The 20,745-nt window shown below is 39.6% G+C and overlaps 1 protein-coding gene across 3 annotated transcripts; it reads left to right on the top strand.

The window, feature by feature from the left end:
- The first annotated feature begins 16,919 nt into the window (after positions 1 to 16,919).
- Positions 16,920 to 19,684, top strand: LOC112342051 (pentatricopeptide repeat-containing protein At2g34400-like). Of its 3 annotated transcripts, XM_024663221.1 has the most exons (4): positions 16,920 to 17,882; positions 17,943 to 18,116; positions 18,171 to 18,224; positions 18,290 to 18,394. In XM_024663221.1, the coding sequence occupies exons 1-4, from the start codon at positions 17,099 to 17,101 to the stop codon at positions 18,388 to 18,390; spliced, it is 1,113 nt and encodes a 370-aa protein (XP_024518989.1). In that variant the 5' UTR covers positions 16,920 to 17,098; the 3' UTR covers positions 18,391 to 18,394. The 3 variants fall into 3 exon arrangements, with proteins under 3 accessions (XP_024518989.1, XP_024518988.1, XP_024518987.1); XM_024663220.1 differs by having other exon boundaries at positions 17,943 to 18,224; XM_024663219.1 differs by lacking the exon at positions 16,920 to 17,882 and having other exon boundaries at positions 18,058 to 18,224; positions 18,290 to 19,684.
- The last annotated feature ends 1,061 nt before the right edge of the window (positions 19,685 to 20,745 follow it).

Here is a 20,745-nt window from a genome sequence, read left to right as displayed (position 1 = left end):
CAACGCTACAACATTTGGCTCTTCCTCTTCTGACTCGGCCTCAGCCTCTTCTGCAGCATCTCTAGCAAGAGTTTCCTCCTTTCAATTCGCCTGTCTAGAGGTTTCAGCATCATTAGCACAGTTCCTCTTCACCATCCTACTAGTGAATGGTGCAATCCAACTAATCCTACACAAGTCACTTTGGATCTACTAGAAAAGTCTTTGCATATGCAACTTGAGTCAGAAAATTTGACAAAAGTTGGATAGGAGTCGCTGAAACAATTCCTCTAATACCAGATGTAGTGCACCTGAATTTGGAGCTGAACTCCAAGCTTATTGCGTTATAAACGAGGGTCCGATACAATCCCATGAGCACCAGCTCCCCATATCCAACACCTGCACACAAAATGGTGTCAGACAGAGTCTGGCACAATTTTGGCATACCAGTGGCCTAACACGAGGAGGAGGGTACTCCACCGACTAGAACAGCGTGGAGCTTGGGCTTAGACCCAAGCCGGACGCAGAACAAGGATAAGCACGCAAGCGAGAGTTAGATTATACCTCAAGTTGGTTGGCCATGCCTAACTTACCCACTATCTCTACTATACATTTGGAACCCCCCATTTGGTTCCTACTTTATATTTATCCAATTTAAGTACACGGTCATTGACCAGTTTCTCAACTAGCTCAAGTGTGAACAATAAAGGGAACCAATTATACCAACCTTCTGCCATCATGGCAGTAAGGAAAGAATGTCTGTAAGGACTAGCTGACAAGTATCTTTTGATACCCGAAGTCACATTCACGACAACTAACTTCAATGTCAAGGAAGAAATTATGGCATAACCCATAATATCCTCCTCAACACATCTATAAGCTAAACTTCATAATGCAAAGCTAATGAAGAGCATATCTGCATTAATCCAAAAGCTAAGTATAACGAAACTATGCTCATCAAATGATCATCTAATCGATCTTCCATGAATCCATCTATAGCAAAACGTAACTCACCTTATAACAAGCACAAAAAGAATCATCAATGATCAAGATATTCCAACTCAAATCCAATAAAAATTCAAACATTCCAATCAATCATTAATTTTTCTTCTCATAAAGCTAACATAGTCCACGACTAAATTACTTCTCAAGGAGAAGGTCAAAGCTCAACTCCTGCTAAATAATCTTATTTAGAACACAACTAGCTCAAACTTTCTATTTATCTCGTTTGAACATTAATACAGTTGCTAACTAGCAATTGTACAAATGCCAATAACATAAAGCTACAACAAAATCATCAACATTATGTTTATCAAGACTAATGAAACTCAATATCAATCCTTGGAGAGACATCTCATTTCACTCAAATCTCAATATTAACAATGTCAACAAAAAAGCATCACTTTAATGCCACCAACACTAAAACAAAACTAAAAAAAAGCAAGAGTGAATCATCACTCAAAACTCCTTTGCAACCAAACTAACCAAAGTCAAAGATACTATACCTAGTATCCAAGACCAATCTTTCAACAAAACTCAGTTATAGATAACACGTCATCAAAGAGTGATTCACCACATCTAAGACTTAATGAAATCCAACACTACGAGCTAAATGTAATTAAATGATATTGACAGAGGTAGAATCGATATGCCAACATAAGAAAACCATGCAAGTCTAACGACACGATCCTTGCAGCACCATCCGGTAAAGCAAGCCCACCATTGCTAAATCTTCATTGAGTGAAGCAAGTGTTAAAAGTCCTTGACAAAATCTACAAGTAATCACTAGTCATAACCTAGGTATGAGAACATAATACCCCAAATACAAGATAAAGATTCATGGACTAGCATAAACTAAATGACCACTCGAATCCAACTCAACCGTAATAAAGTCACTAATGCATTTAGCCACTAACTTTGAGCATGCCTTTGAAGAGGCTAGCTATGCATAATCAACATTCAGTCGAAACTAAAGTAAAGACAATGAGATAGACTCATATTGGTACACAACTTCCTCATAGACAAAGGTATAATATGGGTACTAACATCTCAACCTTAAACAACTAAATTGGACATCACCATCCTCAACCAAGGCATAGAGCTACCAAGACTAAGTCAAGATCAGTGAGAGCTCACTACTCTCATAGAGTTTAACGAAATGCAAGGTGCAACTTGCTACCAAGCAAAACGCTATAGAAGAAAGGCACAAGGATCACCCTTTTTAGAAAAGCGCAACAAACCTCTTTTCTACACTAACTCCAAACTCTATCTAATTCAATTGCCTTAGCCCCAAAAGTCAGCATCCCTTTTGAGTCGCATTATACAACCTACCTACTAAGGTCTAAACTAGCTGAAGTCAACTCCAACCCTTTCACTAGTTTGTATTAGCTTACGAAAATGGAATGGTTTTCGGGCAAAATGATCAATAGATCAACTAATTGGAAAAGTTTAAGAAAATTTATGGAAAATTTTCTATCCTAAAGAAAGAATGACTCTTAATCCAGGAATACAAACTTTCAAGACTCAACCAACTTTCTCCTATCAACAACTTCACATAGATTCACTTCAACACAAATTCTCATGACCCATAGTATGCTTAAGCCTCAAACATCTTTTGCCCACATTTTTTACATCCAACACTAATATCCGCAAAATGCAAAGTGAATGCCCAAGGCTTGATCACAAAGACTACATCTTCAGATATCCACATTGCACTAACACTTTTCTTCAACCACCTTCAAGATCTAATATAAAGCCAAAACACTAACAAGAAAAATTACATGGAAAATCAAGCTCTAAGGAAAAATTCCTTATCACTCGAAATAACAATGCCATTTCCACTAACACAAGTATTAGTAATGTCAATGCCTCAACTACACGTCTTCTCCATCCAATCTACTCCAAGTGCTAATGGACCAACTGACAAGCTATAGCAAATGAATGCTATAACCTTTCTAACACCTCATGGGCAAACTCTCACAAAAACAAGGTACCAACTTAAGTTTAGCATATTGAATCACTATTGAGAATTCAGTCAAAGCTACTACAATGCTACTATATGTAAGTAGACTAGTTTTACCATCAACCACTTTGGGGTTGATTATCATTAACCATAAACACATTACTCATTTTCACATGGATATGATATAAATATCACAATGACTTGATCATTAATTAAGCAACACCATGAATAACACCCATGTCATTACTTCAAAGATTTATGTGAGTATCAAGTGCCAACTCGATTTGATAAAGTGCAACATAAATGCCATACTCTACCAATAAAGACTTATAACACCCAACACCATTAACTTTTGTTCACAATATGGACAAACTCATGCCATTCTCTTTCTAACCAAACTCAAAACCAATCTAACACCAAGCTACTCAAGGAGCAATAGCAAGGTTCCCAAAAAAGAATTGAACATTGTAACCTAAGTCTTCCAATAATAAGCCTAGACAAAATAGTATAGCGTTTCACTACTATCCATCCTATAACTCACCACTTGTAAAACCATCATTTCCAACATGCATCAAGGTAGGGACTCTTGATTGCATAATGTGAACACAAGCAATGAGTTACACCTTGTTGCAAATCATCTCTCCAAGAAGAAAAGATGATTTACGTGTTTGATCCTTTGTCCTTGATGACTCTCTTTTCGGTCTCATCTTTGACCAAACCTCAAGCTTGCTTTCACACTGCCTTCAATTTAATCCAAGAAATTTTATGAGAGAGCACGGCAATGACTACCTAAACCAATAGACTAATCCCTACAATCTTGATTGATTCACTTATAATCATGCCTAGGAAGGATCCACTAGTGCCGTGCTAAACACCTATGGACCAACCTCTTTGCCACTCATAACAAACCTAGGGAAGTTTGCTTTCACCCATGGTATAAGGAACAACTCATGGAACCACTAGAACAACTTATAGAACCATCAATAGGTTAATATTAATCTTGCCAACTCAAAGTGTAACTTTGAGTTGCTAATGTGCCTCACTCATAAGCCCAAGCAAAAACTCATGCAAAATTAATACACCTCAAACCTATCCTATGAGCCCAAGAGCAAGCTCACATCATAAGGTATAACAAGGTAACTAAAATTTATACCCAAGGAACGATTGCGAAGCCTTTGCACCTATATATGTACCCACTCGAGTCATCGTTTCATCTCTACGTATGCAACAAAACTAGTTGCCCAATCTCATTGAATAATATTTGCTAAGACTTATCCTTTAATACCAAATGTAGTGCACATGGTTTTTACCCTTTATCCTATGGTGATTTACTATAGGATAACACCACAAGGCGAAACCTAAACCCTCTATATACCACATGCCACATGCCACATGCCACGTGTCCAATGGACAATGGTGCAAAGCCTAAGTTTCAAAGCCTTGGCCATTGAACAAAAGAACGGTGCCAAACTCCTAAACATAAAGCCAAGGAGCATTAGCACTGGAGCATGGAATGACTTTCGAGCATATAGCCTGAGGAGCGAAGAGATAGGAGCACGGAGCAACTTGGATTAGTCCTAGAGTAACTAGCTTCCCAATGCTAAGACCAGCACGCAAAATGGAGCCAAAGGGAGTTTAGTGTTATTTTAGCATACCGGTGGCCTAATGCGAGGACATGGGTATTCCACCAACTAGCATGGAATGGAACTTGGGCTTAGACCCAAGCCAGACGCAGAACAAAGATAAACATGCAAGCAAGAGTTAGACTATGCCTCAAGTTGGTCTGCCATGCCTAACTTACCCACTATCCCTACTATACATTTGGAATCTCCCATACTCCCCCCTTCCCCCCTTAAGGAACACACGCTTTGGGCTTTCACCCCAAGCCTCCTTTAGTATTAAGAGTTAGTCTCTTGGACAAACTCAAAACTTACTAAATATGGAATGTCCTTAGATTGCGAATTTAGACACAAGACAAACACCATTATGTTTAGGCCAATCTCTACATTCTGTAGATATGCCAAATAAGTAAATCTAAACACTTTCCATAATTAACATTTGGGACCGAAATGAGACTAACACAAAGGGCATGATAGTGAGGGTGTTTAGCAAATACGATAAGCTATCATCCAGCAATATTGAGGGACTAATCTCAACACGCGAGGGTTTTTGTCACTAGCTAGTGCAAGACATAATGAGACAGGAACTCCTTACCGAGCTAAGTATGCTTAGTTAATAACACATAAGAATTCCATTCTTATACTCGTTCGGTCTAAATACACTTGAAATGCCCAGTTAACTCCACTAGCACAAGAAGGATTGATAAAGGGTTCATCAATACCGACCTCCTGCCATCATGGCAATAAGGAAAGAGTGTCCGTAAGGACTAGCCGACAGATAACTTTCAATACCCGAAGTCACATTCGTGACACCATCTCAGGCTCCATCTTAGGTTCATTTTAGGTCCACCTCAAACTTCATCTCAAACTCCATCTCAGGTCCATCTTGGGTTTGTATTGGACTCCATCTCAGCATTTTGGGCTCCTTCTCGGACTCCATCTCGGGCTCCTTCTCGGACTCCATCTTGGACTCTTTCTTAAACTCCTCTTTGAACTCATGCTTGACACTTCTATATATCATGACACTTACTACGTGTCAATCCTTCTTGTATCCCTATTTAGAGATTCATTCACAATTATTTTGTACTCATTCCTTGAGCACTTTGTTTGGGGTGCTCTCAACTTTCCAAGTTGGAGCTTTTGGTCCAAACATATTATGCTTGTTAAACTTCCATTTTAACCACTACTATATAGCACCCTTTTGGCTCCACTTTGGGGCTTAGGGATTTGTGTCTCAATTTATTGTGTTATTTAGATCTTATGATTCCCTTTAAGGAATTTGATAATTTTCTATGAAAAAATATATGTGTATAGCAATTCTTCTTTTAAAGTGGAATATAATATATGTTGTTTTAATACTATTTTAATTTAATTTTTAATGTAATAAAAACAAAATAGTGTTTGCTAACTTGGCAGCATAGCTAGGCAATGGCTAGTCTGACTATAAAAACCTCCTGTTTCAAATTGTTTCACAGCACCATTTCTTCCAATGGCTCATTCTTCCTATGTCTCTCTTGTGTTCATATCTTTTCTTGGGCATCCACTCGACTTTAGCTGCAACTAGAACTTTTAAAGTTGCTGATCACAAGAACGGTGGTGGTGGGGGTGGGAAATGTCATAAAGGCTACTACAAGTGTTGCAAGGATTGGGGGAAGAAGAGTTGTTACAAGAACAAGGGTGGTGATCATGATAGTTCAAGAAAATGCTGTTGCAATTGGGGATGCTGCAAATACCACTAAAAAGCTTTAGTTCTTGTGCTTGTTTCTGTATAAACAAATAAAACAAACAGTATAAGATTGATACAGAACTCCCTTGCAGTCACCATAAATGTTGTTTGCCTCCCTGTAGCATCAAGCTCTTCAAACTTTGAACACAAGCGAACAAAAAAATATCATACTAGTTTCTTTGTTGAAGATTAAAGCTCCTCCAGCAGCAAGTCAGTAAATCACAAGCCTCCTTTTGCATTTGCTAGCCGAGATTGATCCAGCAGCCTTTGTAAGAAAAAAAAAACAATAATGAAACTCTGATTCCTGCCATTTCCAACCAAATTAAGCTCTTCGCTGAGACTCAATTAAGTTGGAACTGATATCATCTCAAATGCCCCTTCAAATCCCTGGAAGAACAAACCAACATCAAGAGACACGTGGATGCATCTGGCAAGGAAAGTAATGTAACTTCTTCATAATGATATGAACTAATTGATGTATGCTTGATCCTTTATATTGATCGATTGATCTTCTGAGTCTGAATCTAAATTTTTGTTCCATAGATCTGTAGGTTCTGGATGAGGATCTAAGCACGGCAACATGAAGAGCAGATGAATCGTGGAGCTAATATCTGGAATCTCCCTGTTCCGTCTAACAAGCTAAGAGAGTAAGATATTGCCAATGGAGAGTCTTTTGCAAGGAGGCTGAAATTATATATCCTTGTATATTTATGATGAACGCTGCCTGAGGAGAAGTTGCTTCACATCCTCTAAACATCCTAAATATTTTTGAATGGAAAAGCCAAAACTATCCACTGAGATTAACCAAGGTTCTTAACCTTCCTATTAATCTACAGTTTTATTATTATTATTGTTTGTTTTAACTGCTCACTAGTGGTATTTGCAGCATCCCCAATTGCAGCAGCATTTTCCTGAACTATCATGACCACCTCCTTTGTTCTTATAACAACACTTCATTCCCCAATCCTTGCAGCATCTGTAACATTTCCCACCCCCGTCCTTGTGATCAGCTTCAAAGGTGGCAGATGAAGCAAATGGCTGCAGATCAACAGCAGAAGAACAACAACGAAGAAAACAGAAACAAAGGAATAACAAAACATGTGGTTTGGAAAAAAAAATCCCAAAGACTTGTGGAGGAAATTCGTTGCTGATAGTTGAAACAAGAAGATGTTTATAAAAACATTTCTCATAGTCAATTGTTTCCATTTGGGAATGGTTTACATATTTTACAAGAGTCACATGAATTCTTAAGTCATTTGACTATAAAAACCTTCCATTTCATATGGTTTCACAGCACCATTTCTTCAAATGGTTTGTTCTTCCTGTGTTCATTTCTGTTCTTTGCTCCTGAGACCAATGCTTCAAAACACGCTGTGCACCACGGTGTGTTGGCGTGGTGACACAAACACGGCCCCCAGCCATGTTAACACGGGCCGTGTTCATTGACTCAGTCAATGCTCCAAAACACGGCTCCAAACACGGTTGAAACACAGTCAAATACCGTGTGACCACGCCGTGTTCTAAAACAATAGCTCACGTGGTTCACGTGAGTGTTTTGCGCTTTGATGTTTTCTTGTCTTGCGATCAATCAAAAATTCCTGCGATCAATCAAAAGGTTTTTCCAGCAATCTATGGCAATTTTTTTGGGCTGGGAATGCCCTCTCTAGGATTCTAGCGCTGGAGTGGGAGGAATGGCGCTCAGCCACGTATTTACGGATGGTTGACGGAGACGTGCCTGTGATTGGGAAGGTCTACGAGGGGATGGATTAGATGAGTGAGAACATCTGTCAACAAGAGGAGAACAATCTTAGGTATGAGGAGCTAAACCAACTGATTTCAAACAGGTGGTGGGCTTATCATAGCACCTTTCACTCCGTGGCATACATGCTTGATCCAGAGTTTCAGGGGCGAGGACAAGAAAAATCCAGGGAAGTTTCCAAAGATTGGAACATGTACTTGGAGATCTAGTTCCCTGACTATCAGCAAAGGTCAACTATAAAAAATCAGCTTTGCCAATACAGGAACTTGGAGGGTAGTTTTGGCACCAGGGACTCTCAGATGGATCATACAACAAAGGGTTCTGTGCAGTGGTGGGAGGACAATGGCTACTCAGGTCCAGATTTGCAGAGGTTGGCAATTCGAGTGCTTAGTCAGGCAAGTTTTTCCTCATCTGTGGAGCGATTGTTCAGTATTTTTGGGCACATCACTTCAAAGAAGAGGAATTGCTTAGCAGTGAGCCGGATTGCAGACTTGGTATTTGTGGCCAGTAATACCAAGTTGATAGGGAGCCACACTTCCTATGACAAGTTTGTGGGATTGAGCCAGACAGGAAGTATTCCTCAAATTACTGATGCTGATATTGAAGCTAGGGAAGAAGAGGATGAAGACGAAGATGATGGTCCTGCTAATAAGGAGCTTCTAGATGAGATGGAGTGATAAGTAGAATATTCTAGAGAATATTTGTGTTTTCACCCATGTTTATCCGTGTTCATTTCCGTGTTCCGTGTTCGTGTTCAAAAAATTGAATGCCATGTTCATGTTCATGTTCGTGTTTTGAAGCTATGCCTGAGACTTCAGCTGCAACTTCTAAAGTTGCTGATTATAAGGATAGTGGTGGTGGAAAATATCACAAAGGCTACTATAAATGCTGAAAGGATTGGGGGAAGAAGTGTTGTTGTAAGAACAAGGGAGGTCATGATGGTTCAGGAAAATGCTGCAGCAATTGGGGATGCTGCAAATACCACTGAAAAAGCATGCTGCAGAGGGAAATCTACTCTCCATGGTGCAGCCGTGCCGAGGAGTGCAATTTCTGTGAAAGCCTCTTGTTGTGACAAAATGAGGCTTGTCATGACAAAAAGAAAACCCTAAACCCTAGTTGAGAACTAAAAGCGAAGATCGAGAATGGTTGAGAATTCTAGCAGGTTTCTTAGTGCTTCCATTGTTTGTTCTGTTTTGCACACTTTCAGCAAACTAAGCATGCTTTCAATAAGCCTACGAGTCTCATCTACAAAATCACAATACGTTTTTGTTACATCCTTCAAAAGAGATTGACTGGAAATAAATCAAAACCTTAAAATCTTGCAATGGTCATGTAAAAAGCAGAAAACGAAGAAAGTTGTTTTGGCACGGAAGTGCCGAAACATTACCACTAAAAACATTATTTACCTTCATCTTTGGTGATGACATTGGCTCCTTGAATGTTTCCCTTAGGCTTATGGTTCATATACCCAAATATTGGGAGAGGAAACGAGGCATAAAAGCAGTCACTGTTAATCAAAAGTTTAGACCCTAGTGAATAATTATAGTTTTAAAGGACTATCTTTCTAACTGTCAGTTAAGGTGAAAGTATTTATTAATTTCCTAAATTTGTTGTGTAATTAATTTCTAGTTATTTAGTTTAATCACAAAAATTGTGTTTATTTGCAAAAAGCAAGTAGATACGTGCAAACCATTGAGTTTGGGAAAAAATAAGTGGATAGATCTTAAACCTTTAATTTCTGAAAAAACAAAAAGATACATACAGCTCGTTAATTGGCAAAATTAATACAACTCAAACCATTATAAATTCAGTGATCTTAGACTGTTGATTTGCAAAAACTAAGTGGATAACTTTTACGCTATTGATTTGTGGAAAAAAAATTACATCTAGGCTCTTCATATGAAAACAAACAAGTGCATAGATGTTACATGGTTTATTTTAAAAAAACAAGTGGATACATCCCGACAGTTGAGTTGGGAAAAATAAGTGGATATATTTAAGCCGTTGATTTGTGAAAAAACAATTGAATATATATCCAAGCCGTTCATTTTTGAAAAATAAAGTGAATAGATCTTAGCCTCTTGATTTGTGAAAAAATAAGTGAATCTTCTGTCCTTGTTTTATGAAAAACAAGTGGATACATCCAGGCTGTTGATTTTGAAAAGCAAGTGGATATATCTCAAACCATTTTAAATTAAGAGTTTATTAAAAAAAAACATAAAGAAAAACAAATGGACTGTTGATATGTGAAACTGGACACACCAGAATATTCTCTTTATAAAAGAATATTCTGTACGGATTATAATATTCTGCTTTGACGGAAATCCGTACGCTCGGCAAACTGCGCTCGACCCTGTTCCATTCAAGCGTTTGTGGTACGTCTGCCGTTTCTCCATCTCCAGATGCTGACCGCCGGTCTTGTTTCTTACAGGGCGTTTTTGACGCGAACATTTCTCGTTTTGGGAGCTTGTTTTTGGCTCGCTTCTTGGTCTGGGAAGTGGAAGCTCGTCCCTCCAAAGGGGCCGCTGTTACGCACAATACGTTAATAAGTCATATTTTTTGGTTCTAAGGTACCTTTACATGTACACATTCATTCATCTTATTTACATAGTCGTCTAAGTTCCTGGCTCAGCTCCACTTTTTCCATTGATTGAAATGCAGATGCCAGAATTAGACTATAGCATGAGTTTGTCGAACTTTTCAAGAGTATTCTGTTGTCCTATAGACGAACTATCGTTGTGACAAAAGGAGCTCGCTCCATCACAAAATGCAAACGAAACTTTCCCGCTGTAGATTTCTCACAGGTGCGTGCTTCTTTGTAACTGAAACTTACTAAGCACTTGTCTCATTGAGCAGATTCCTGATGATGAAGACGCATTATGGAATTCCTCGGCAACAGAGGCAAAATCATCTTATCCTTATCCTTGCTGTCACTACTCATCACCAAATGATATTATTCATGACATTGCAAGCTATATATTTATGCCAGGAGTCAGTGAAACTGGCAAGAGCTCATTTTCAGCGTCTTGATATCTCGGATGACTCATCCGATATCAAGACGCTGCGAATGCCTTCGAGACCCTGAACACATATTTTGCTTGAGGCAAGAACCTCTTTACTTTCGCCTCCACAACCGTCATCTGAGAAAAGTGTGGCCTTCCATTCCGGATTATAGTAAAACCTGTACGAAACAGCATCTTCAGGCACCTCACCGCATTGGCGATCCCATACAACAGTAAAAGATCCTGTACACCACTCTCCCTTGTACAAGTTTAGTTGGCTCGCATTGGCTTGTATCAATGCACATGCGATCACAACCATGATGAGTGACATTTTGAGTACCTTCATGCTGCTTCTTGACTATCCTGTTAGCTCTTCTCAATTGCAGGGTTCTAGAGAACGTTTTCCACTGCTTTTTATAGCAAATTCGAAAACCTTGCGTGCACCTCGTGGGACCTTATCATCTTACATCCTTGCGTGCACCTCGTGGGACCTTATCATCTTACATACTTGCGTGCACCTCGTGGGAGAGTTTTCCATCTTATCATCTTACATCACCACTCATTCTTTTTAAAACCTTGCGTGCACCTCGTGGGAGAGCTTTTTCAACGTTAGGTACACTATCTTTATCCTGCTGTTCATTACTTGTTAATTACAAATCGATGGTGTAAAAAAATATGTGTCCTCTAGCCTTTCTTCAAGTGGTTTTGTCCTCCTCTACTAAGCTCACACATTCTTGAGGTGATATGCTCTTTTTTGGCATGTTTCACCAACTTCTAGATTTTATAGGCTAAAAGTCACAACCCTTGGTTTATTTTGTATATTCAATGTAATATAATAAAGATTATCCTTTGCCCATCCATTGTCATTCCCATTCTTTTCATAGTATTTAAGCATTAAGGCTCTAAATCTTGGGACAATGGCTCTCATGAGGCTAGTGAGGAGGAGGTTAATTAGAAGTGGGCAAAGAGGTTGATGATTAGATTGTGGTTGCACTAGAGCCTAGTTTGAGGCAAAGGCACTGAGTGCTGAGATAGAGAGACAATGCCAAAGAAGGCAATGCCAAGGAACAATGTTGAGTATGGTGTAGGGTGTGAGGGTAGAGGCCTTGTGTTTTGGATGCTGCCAATATATCAAGTGTGGACGTTTGGAAGACGGGCGTCGTGTTTTCAACAGATTGGAGGCCCGGAACGTTGTCAGCTGGAACACCATGATCTCGGGCACTAGACAGTATTGTATTTGCTATCTAGAGGCACTAAGCAAAGCACTAGATACCAACAAAGGCACCAAAGATTGCTAGATGTTGTTGAACACATGTATGACATTGGGTGTTCGTATTGTCTAGAGGCAATGCCAGAGAGTAACAAGACCTGTGGAGTGTAAGGCTCTGTTAAGGGTTGACACTACTAACAGAGAAAGGTGAAGGGTGAGTGAGGTGTCTAGGTATTAGGTGTCGGGCACTAGGAGAAGGGTAGGCATTGAGACAATGCTAGGTGACCAAGGGCATTCTGATTCTTGGGTAGGATCTAAAAGTGTTGGCCAAAGGAGAGAGCCTTGTGAGTATAGTGAAATGATGGAGAGATGGTGCAAAGAGCTATTAAGAGTACTGTCATTTGGTGTAGGCTCATTTTAGGGCAAACATAAGACAAAGGTTTCTTCTCAAGATCCTTGCTCTTGCTTCAATTGGTGTGAGTCATAGTGGCATAATCCAAGGCTTCAATATGAGGTAGAGCACCTTGAGAGGGAGCAGTGGAGCAATTAAAGGATGAGAGGGAGACTTCCAATTTTAGGATCTCACTGTGGAGTAGAGGCACAAGTGTGGAGCAAAGGCTGTGCACTAGAAGGCTGGAGTCTCTAGCCAGAGATGCTGGAGCAAAGGCATCAAGTGGCACTATGTGTATTCACTAGCTTGGAGAGCTGTTATGGCTCAAGATTGGATCAAGGTTTGATCTAGGATAGCGGGAAGAAGAGGTGTGGTCACTAGAGGGTCATGAGTCACGAAAGATTATCCTTAACCATCAATTATCACTCATTCTTGTCAACAATTGTGATGTGGAGCCTTCTTCCTTAATTCTTGTAGAGATTCAAAGCCAACTTTCCTTCACTAGTCTTGGAATAGCCTAGAATTATATCCCTCCATGAGAGCTAGTCATTGCATTGGATGGCCAGGAAAACTCTACTAGTGTCTTTTATGCTCCCACATTGAGCATAAGCATGCACTAGACTGTTAGTGACTTAAGCATGTAATAGATCATGGGTCATTGATTGAGTAACTAGAGTATGTATGGTTTTGCTTCTCGACAAGCTTGCCACCTTCAACACTTTGTTATTGATAAAGGTGTTTGCTTCACTCTATGCTAAGCATATACAAGCCTTGAGTACAGGTTATGTTGTTTGGAGCACAAGTACCTCCTTGCATCCTAGCAAAAAAATCTAGAGCTTTCTCACCTTCACCCTCTGCATGGCTGAGAATTATAATGTTCCAGGTAACCAGATGGCAAGCAGAGAAGCAAACAGCCCCATTTGGAGTTGAGTGTATTGGCAATGAAGAGTTTCATTTCTTGAGTGTTTCTAGTTGTTTGAGCATGAAGTATTCTTTCTCTTTGCTACCTCTGACTTCACAGCCTTGTCCCAGGTGATTTCATTCTCTACCAAACTAACATTAACTTTTACTGTTGTGATAAATCTCAAGTGCCCAAAAATATAATTTTCATTTTATATATGGTTTTTGGTTTGCTTAAGCAAACCTGTCGGGGTAGTGAATATATCTAGAATATACTTAGATATTCTAGGATATTCCACCATCTAACAGTTGTCATTCATTTAGATTAATTTTGTATTTATGATTTATAAACATGTTTATAATTTATAAGCTTTTTTAAACCTTTTCTAGTATATTCTTTTTTATTCAATCATTTAATGGTTGATATGTGATAACATTAATCCTGTGTTTATAAATTACAAGTATGTTTATAATTATAAATCTTACTTGATAAATTTGATTAATAAGTAAGAATAACACTACAATTAAGCAAACCAAATGTTCTTATATGCAACACGTAGCAATTTATTCATATAGTCTAATTTTTATGTAGCTTTTAATATATACAACATTTGATTCTATCAAGCCTATTATGCAACTAAAACAAAAAATTTTCTTAATATAGATATTCTGAAACTAAAGCTTAATGTGGTTTTTAAATGTAGATAACATATGATTTTCTCAAGAATTATTCTGAGTTTTTAATATAAATAATATGATGCATTATATGTAGTACAAAAATGTAATATTAGGTTTTAATGTAGAGAAACTGGAACATAATATGGATGATATCTAATTCTCTTAAGAATATTTATGAAACTGGAAAGATAAAGGCTGCGGCTTATTAGATCTTATATAAAACTAACACATAATAGTTTCTTTAATATAGTTGACATATGATTCTATTAAGCATTATCATAAAATTAAAACATAATTTGGTTTAATATAGATAATGTGTCTTGTATTATAATCAGCAGCAAAAATAGAACACAGAAAATAGGTTTTAATGTAGAGAAACTGGAACATAATATTTTTTAATATGGATGATATCTAATTCAAGCATTATCATAAAATTAAAACACAGTTTGGTTTAATATAGATAATGTGTCTTGTATTATAATCAGCATCATAAATAGAACACAGAAAATAGTTTTAAATTTAACATAAAAATATGGCAATTTTATATCAATAAACTAAATTTAATCTCTCTCTTCTTATTCTTACTATAATTTTCAATTGCAATAGAGTTTTTTAAATTCTTCATGTTAAAGTGTTATGCAGTTTATTATATACCAAAGTTACACTAATTCAATTCAATCATAATTACACTAGAGGTATTATACAGACACTATATACCAAATATTTAGTTCAAATAAATATGTTTTTAGTTTATTAAAATAATTCATCTTTATATGTAGATATTTGTGGTAAGAGATTTGGCAGGGACCAATCCCAACCTCCCCCCTAGCACATAAAGTGCCCATACAGTGATAAAGTGGGTTTGGAGCTGATATGAAATGGGTAGCAAAGTCATAATTTGTGAGATTCACCCCATATTTCACTCTGCCTAGTCCATTAATATAATTGATGTCACTTTCACTAGGATGGCATATTCTGTCCTTATCTAACCAGTTGCCACAGATGAGTTGTTAAGAATTAGTAGTTTTTAATCTCAAGAGGTATTTTATTCACAAATGAAAATGTATATTCAACTTGTCCAACCAGAACATCTACTTTAAAAGTTATATTTCTGTTTTCGGAGCTTAAGAATAAATCAGTTTATAATATATTCCTATAGTTAACAATCCATTATCCAAATAAAAAAATCTTTCTTGAAAATAAATATTGCATTCATTCCTTATAAAATTATAAGCCTGAACTATATCTTTGGGCAATATGATTTAGGAGCAAAAGCCACATCTATATTATGACTCTAATGCCAAATCTTAAATCTAATATTTAAAATCAACCCCTTATTGTAAATGTTCACATTTATTCCGGATATATATAAACCATTAAATCTTATTAGGAAGGCACTAACAATATGAAATACTATATAAATAGTATTGATAGCAACATTTGGTGCCCTCACTATTTGTTTGAAACTGAGATGGGACTACTTTGTCGAGAAGGCCTGGAAGGTATATATATATTTCAGGGATTTAGTTTATTTTCATTTCTTAAAAATGTTAAAAAAATATTTCTTAACAATTTTCTTAATAGTTAATATAATAGGTCTCTGACTCCCTATTTTAAAAAAAAGAGGAGGTTTGTGAGTTTAAATATGAGATTTTAGAATTTATAATGCAAAATATTAGCAGAACATTTAATTTTAGGCGGAATATGTGAATGCTAGTTAAATCATATTACCCAAGGAGTTTGAGGCTTTTAATATTTGTTACTTTAGATAACGGATTGTTGTCGATCAAAATATATGATCAACAACATTTTTTATTAAGCCATGAAAGCAAACAACAGGATAAATTACGTAGCTTTTATAGTGTATGTCCCGGATGGATAAGTTGTAATACACATTTCTCTGAAGTCTATGAAAGCAGTTGCTGAAATTAAAAATGGCTTCACTGCCAATTAAAAACTACAAAACTATATATGTACAATGTAAATCATCAGTAATCATAAAAGACACATCGTCCTTGATAGCCAGTAGTTTTGATGGATTTCTCATGCTCTCATGAGAAGAGTATACTGCCACAACATTCGTATCACTATTCTTTACCGATGTTTAGAAATTACGGCACAATTCTTCAACAGAATTGTGAGGCACTGGAAGAAAATAAACAATGTATGCCCCCTCTTCGTGATCTCTACAAGTGGATGAAAGAGCCAACAATGCTAGAAGGTGTGAAACCAAAGTACGATGAAGTTAACAGGAAATGAGTGTTTCTTAACTTTTACTATCGTCCTTAGAATTGTTAAACTTTAGCGTGCTTCATTTCGAATCTTCAAATTTAAATGCGCGATCACTGCTAGCGGCCAAGGTATGCGCGCAGGGAGATCCATCGGCCAACATCTACACGAACGGCTGCATGGAGGAGATCGAGGATGGATGTTCTCACCGACGCAAAGACGTGGCTGCCATCCAAACGGCCCAACTTTCCTGGATCTTCTCGATCAAGGCTCTGGACGAGGGAAAGAATCCTAGTTCTTGAGCTTTCTCTCAGAGAATGGGAAGGTCTTCGTAAGGAGAGGGTGACATGAAGCTACTCGAGAGAACCATGGCGATCCACGCTCGAGGTGCAAAGGCCTTGGACAACGCAGTACTCTCGTCTGGCAACTTGGATGCTGGACGAAGATCTTATCAAACTTCCATTTTCACAAGCTTTATTTTCATGAGAGTCTTGCAAGCTTTGATCGCAGAAGCAAAGTTTCTTCTCCATCTTTGCTCTCGTGAGCATAGCCTGTGATGATCCCTGTCCAGGAAACGATGTCGTGCTGCTAGAACCGCATCGAAAACTCGATAAACCCTAGGAAAAATCCAGGTAACTAGCGCTCAATGCGCAGGGCTGGAGAATCAGTGCGCCCGCTCCCTGCCCCGGCACGGAATCGTAGCGAGGACAGGGTAGCGCTGAGGATTTACCTTGACACCCAGCGATCGGGAGCCCGGCCGGGCGTGGCTGCCATTGTCGCGGCGCTCAAATGCTGCGGCAGCGCCAAAGATCTCCACAATGGCAGGATGATTCACAGGGATGCGATCCAGGGCGCCGCGGCGTCCAATCTCTTCGTGGCCACGACGCTGGTTCACATGTATGCTCGATGCGGCAGCCTGGGCGAGGCATTCCAGGTTTTCGAGGGGATGGATCGCAGCAAGAACGTTGTGGCGTGGAATTGTATCATTCTGGGATGCGTGGACAGGGGCGAGGATGAATTGGCTCTAGAAGTCTATGGACGCCTCTTCTCTGGCGAACACGGCCATGGCGACGCCGTCGCAAATCACGTAACGTTCCTGGCAGCGCTCAAGGCGTGCACGAGCCTCGCGAAGAAGAATCATCGAGGCAAGCTAGCTCTTGAGACAAACTTCCCAGTTCCATGCGAGTTCTTGAGGAGAGGAAGGGAGATCCATGCTTGGGTTGCCAGGCTCGATAGAGAGGTACACATTTACGTTGCGAATGCTTTGATTGATATGTATGCGACGTGCAGGAGCATGGTGGACGCGAGCATTGTTTTCGAGAGAATGGAGGAACTTAGTGTCGTCTCGTGGACCGAGATGATACTGGGATTTGCGGACGCCGGGGATGAGGAGCTAGCTCTCGAGTTCCACTCGCGAATGCAACACGAAGGTATTGCTCCAGACTCGATCACCTTTGTCGCTGCGCTCAAAGCTTGTGTTGGTCTGGCAGAGAAGGAAATCGCCTCGGACAGGTCTGTGAAGATGGAGGCGCTGCGAAGAGGAAGAATCCTTCACGCTCAAGCGGCTAGACACGCTCAAGAGATGCACGTCTTCGTTGCAAACGCGCTCGTGGATTTGTACTCCAAATGCGGCTGCTTGCTTCTCGCTCGCGGGGTGTTTGAAGGTATGAGCAGTCTCGATCTGGTCACCTGGAACTCTATTATTCTCGGCTATGCAGAGGGTGGCGAAGGCGAGAAAGCTCTGGAGCTGTTTGCTAGGATGCGAGAAGAAGGTACCTGTGCTCCAAACCACGTAACCTTTCTCGCAGCACTCAAGGCTTGTGTGTGCTTGGCGCAGAGCGAAGCAGGCACTCTTGTCAACGGGAAAGTGGTGAAGGTGGCGAGCTTGTCAAGAAGCAAAGCCATACACACTCTAGCTACTCAATCAACGAGCCATGATCTACACGCTTTCGTCGCAAACTGTCTCGTGCATGCTTATGCTCAGTGTGGGAGCATGGAAGACGCTAGCAGAGTTTTCTCAGCCATCCATCACAAGGACCAGCTCTCGTGGAGTGAGATGATTCTAGGCTATGCTGAGACCGGTGAAGGAAAGCTGGCTTTAGATCTCTACACAAGAATGAAAGAAGAAGGCTGTCCGGTGAATCACGTCACTATACTCGCAGCACTCAAGGCCTGCGTGAGCTTGGCAGAGGGGGACGAGAACAACAGGACACAGTGCTTGGAGAAAGGCCGGGGCATTCACTTCGATGCTGCCACAACCAGAAACGAACAGCAGATCTTCGTAGCAAGCGCTTTAGTCGACATGTACGCGAGGTGTGGAAGCTTGGCCGAGGCTCGCGGTGTCTTTGAGAAGATGGAGCAGCGAAACACAGTGTCGTGGAACTCTCTCATTCTGGGAAGCACGGAGAGTGGCCAGGCCGACGCAGCTCTCGAGCTCTACTCTCGAATGAAACGGGAAGGCTTCACTCCGGATGCTATAACTTACGTCGCGGTGCTCAAGGCTTGCGGAAGCTTGGGAGCTCTAGAGGCCGGCAGGAAAGTGGAGGCAGAGATTTCCAGCGCCGGCATCCGCGAGAAGGATACGATGGTCTGCAACAGCTTGGTGGATTTCTACGGGAAGTGTGGAAGCATGGCGGACGCTCGCAGAGTTTTCGAGTGGATCGGAGGCAAGAGAAGAGACATCGTTTCCTGGAACGCTCTCATCGATGGGTATAGCCGGCAGGGTGATAGCAAGCAGGCGTTTGAAGCGTTCGAGAGGCTTTGCAGCGGTGAAACTCCAATCCGGCCGAATGGAGTGACGTTCCTGGCGATGCTAGTGCTGTGTAGCCACGCCGGCCTGGTCGATCGAGCCAAGGATTACTTCCAGGCCATGGTTTTGGAGCACGGGGTTGCTCCAGACGTGAAGCATTTCACTTGTTTGGTGGATTTGCTGGGAAGAGCTGATCGACTGGACGAGGCGGTGGCTATGGCGAAGAGCATTCCTTGCGAGGCGAGTGATCCACTGTGGACGAGCGTTCTTAGCTCGTCGTGGAAGTGGAAGAATGCATCGACTGGAACCATTGCTTTCCAAGCCATGAAAAATGTAGAGACCAGTTCTTCGGCCTTCGTGTTGATATCAGACATTTACAAGGAACAGAAGAGATGACAAAATAAAAGTAAACGGTCAACAGTCAATGATTCAGGAATTTGTGAACGGCAAAAGTTTGAATGGAAGAGCTCTAATATTTGAAAAGGTGAAATATGGCTTGGCAGCAATAGTATCACTCCAGGGAATGGAGCACTACAGCACACTTTAGGCCGTGTTATTCTTCTCGACGAAGCAATTACAATTTTGTGCCAAATGTTGAATTACTATTCTTAACAACACTATTTATATATTGCAAGGCTGAGATTTAGTGTTAAAAATGATAACAAAATTATTCATAGTAACAGTTTCTTTAATGGTTAATAAAGTATCGGGAATGAGCTCTGAATTCATGAAAGGTTGTATTACAGGATATACAAGTCAGTATTTCACACAACAAGGGGTTTGTGATTTTAAATATCAGATTTTAGAATTTGTCCGTCAAAAGAATATTGGCAATAGACGATTTATTTTCAACCACAACATAGTTGTGTCTTTTACTATTGAATCATATTACCCAAATATTTTGGATGACATAATTGAGGCTTATAATATTATATGGAACGAATGTAATCTTTACTTTCATGGGGGATTTGTTTCTTTAGATAATGGATTATTAACTATAGGAATATTTTATAATAAACCATGGCATACTGATTTATTATTAAGCTCAAAAAGCAGAAAATATGATAAATTACAACATAGCTTTTACAGTATATGTTCTGGCTGGACAAGTTGCAACACACATTACTCATTTGTAAATAAAAATACTTGTTGAAATTAAGAATTGCTTGACTACTAACTAAAAAGGTTAATTTTATTGTTTTATTTGACCATCAATCATATTTCCATTAGTGCCATCTCCGGAGCTTCATTCGGAACATTAGCACATACCTTGTAAAAGAAAATAATACCAAATTTGGTTAAGATGATAATTTAGCCAAGAGTTTACAAGAAAAACATTAATACCAAGTCTAATGAAGAAAAACCAGCTCCTTAACCTTTTGTAAGAGAAACATTGACACGCACAAAACAACGCCATTCCCCTAAAAACCCTTGCATAGTCAAGAATCATTTCGAATCTTAAAATTCAAGGTAGAAATAATTCAACTCGGCGAGCCTAGCGAGCAAAGCAAGTCAACAAGACCAAATGAGTGTATTTCATTGCT

The sequence above is a fragment of the Selaginella moellendorffii genome, unplaced genomic scaffold (assembly GCF_000143415.4).
Source record: "Selaginella moellendorffii unplaced genomic scaffold, v1.0 SELMOscaffold_97, whole genome shotgun sequence".
NCBI lineage: Eukaryota > Viridiplantae > Streptophyta > Lycopodiopsida > Selaginellales > Selaginellaceae > Selaginella > Selaginella moellendorffii.
The sequence above is the reverse complement of the archived record's forward strand: the minus strand, read 5'-3'. Positions and strand labels throughout refer to the sequence as shown.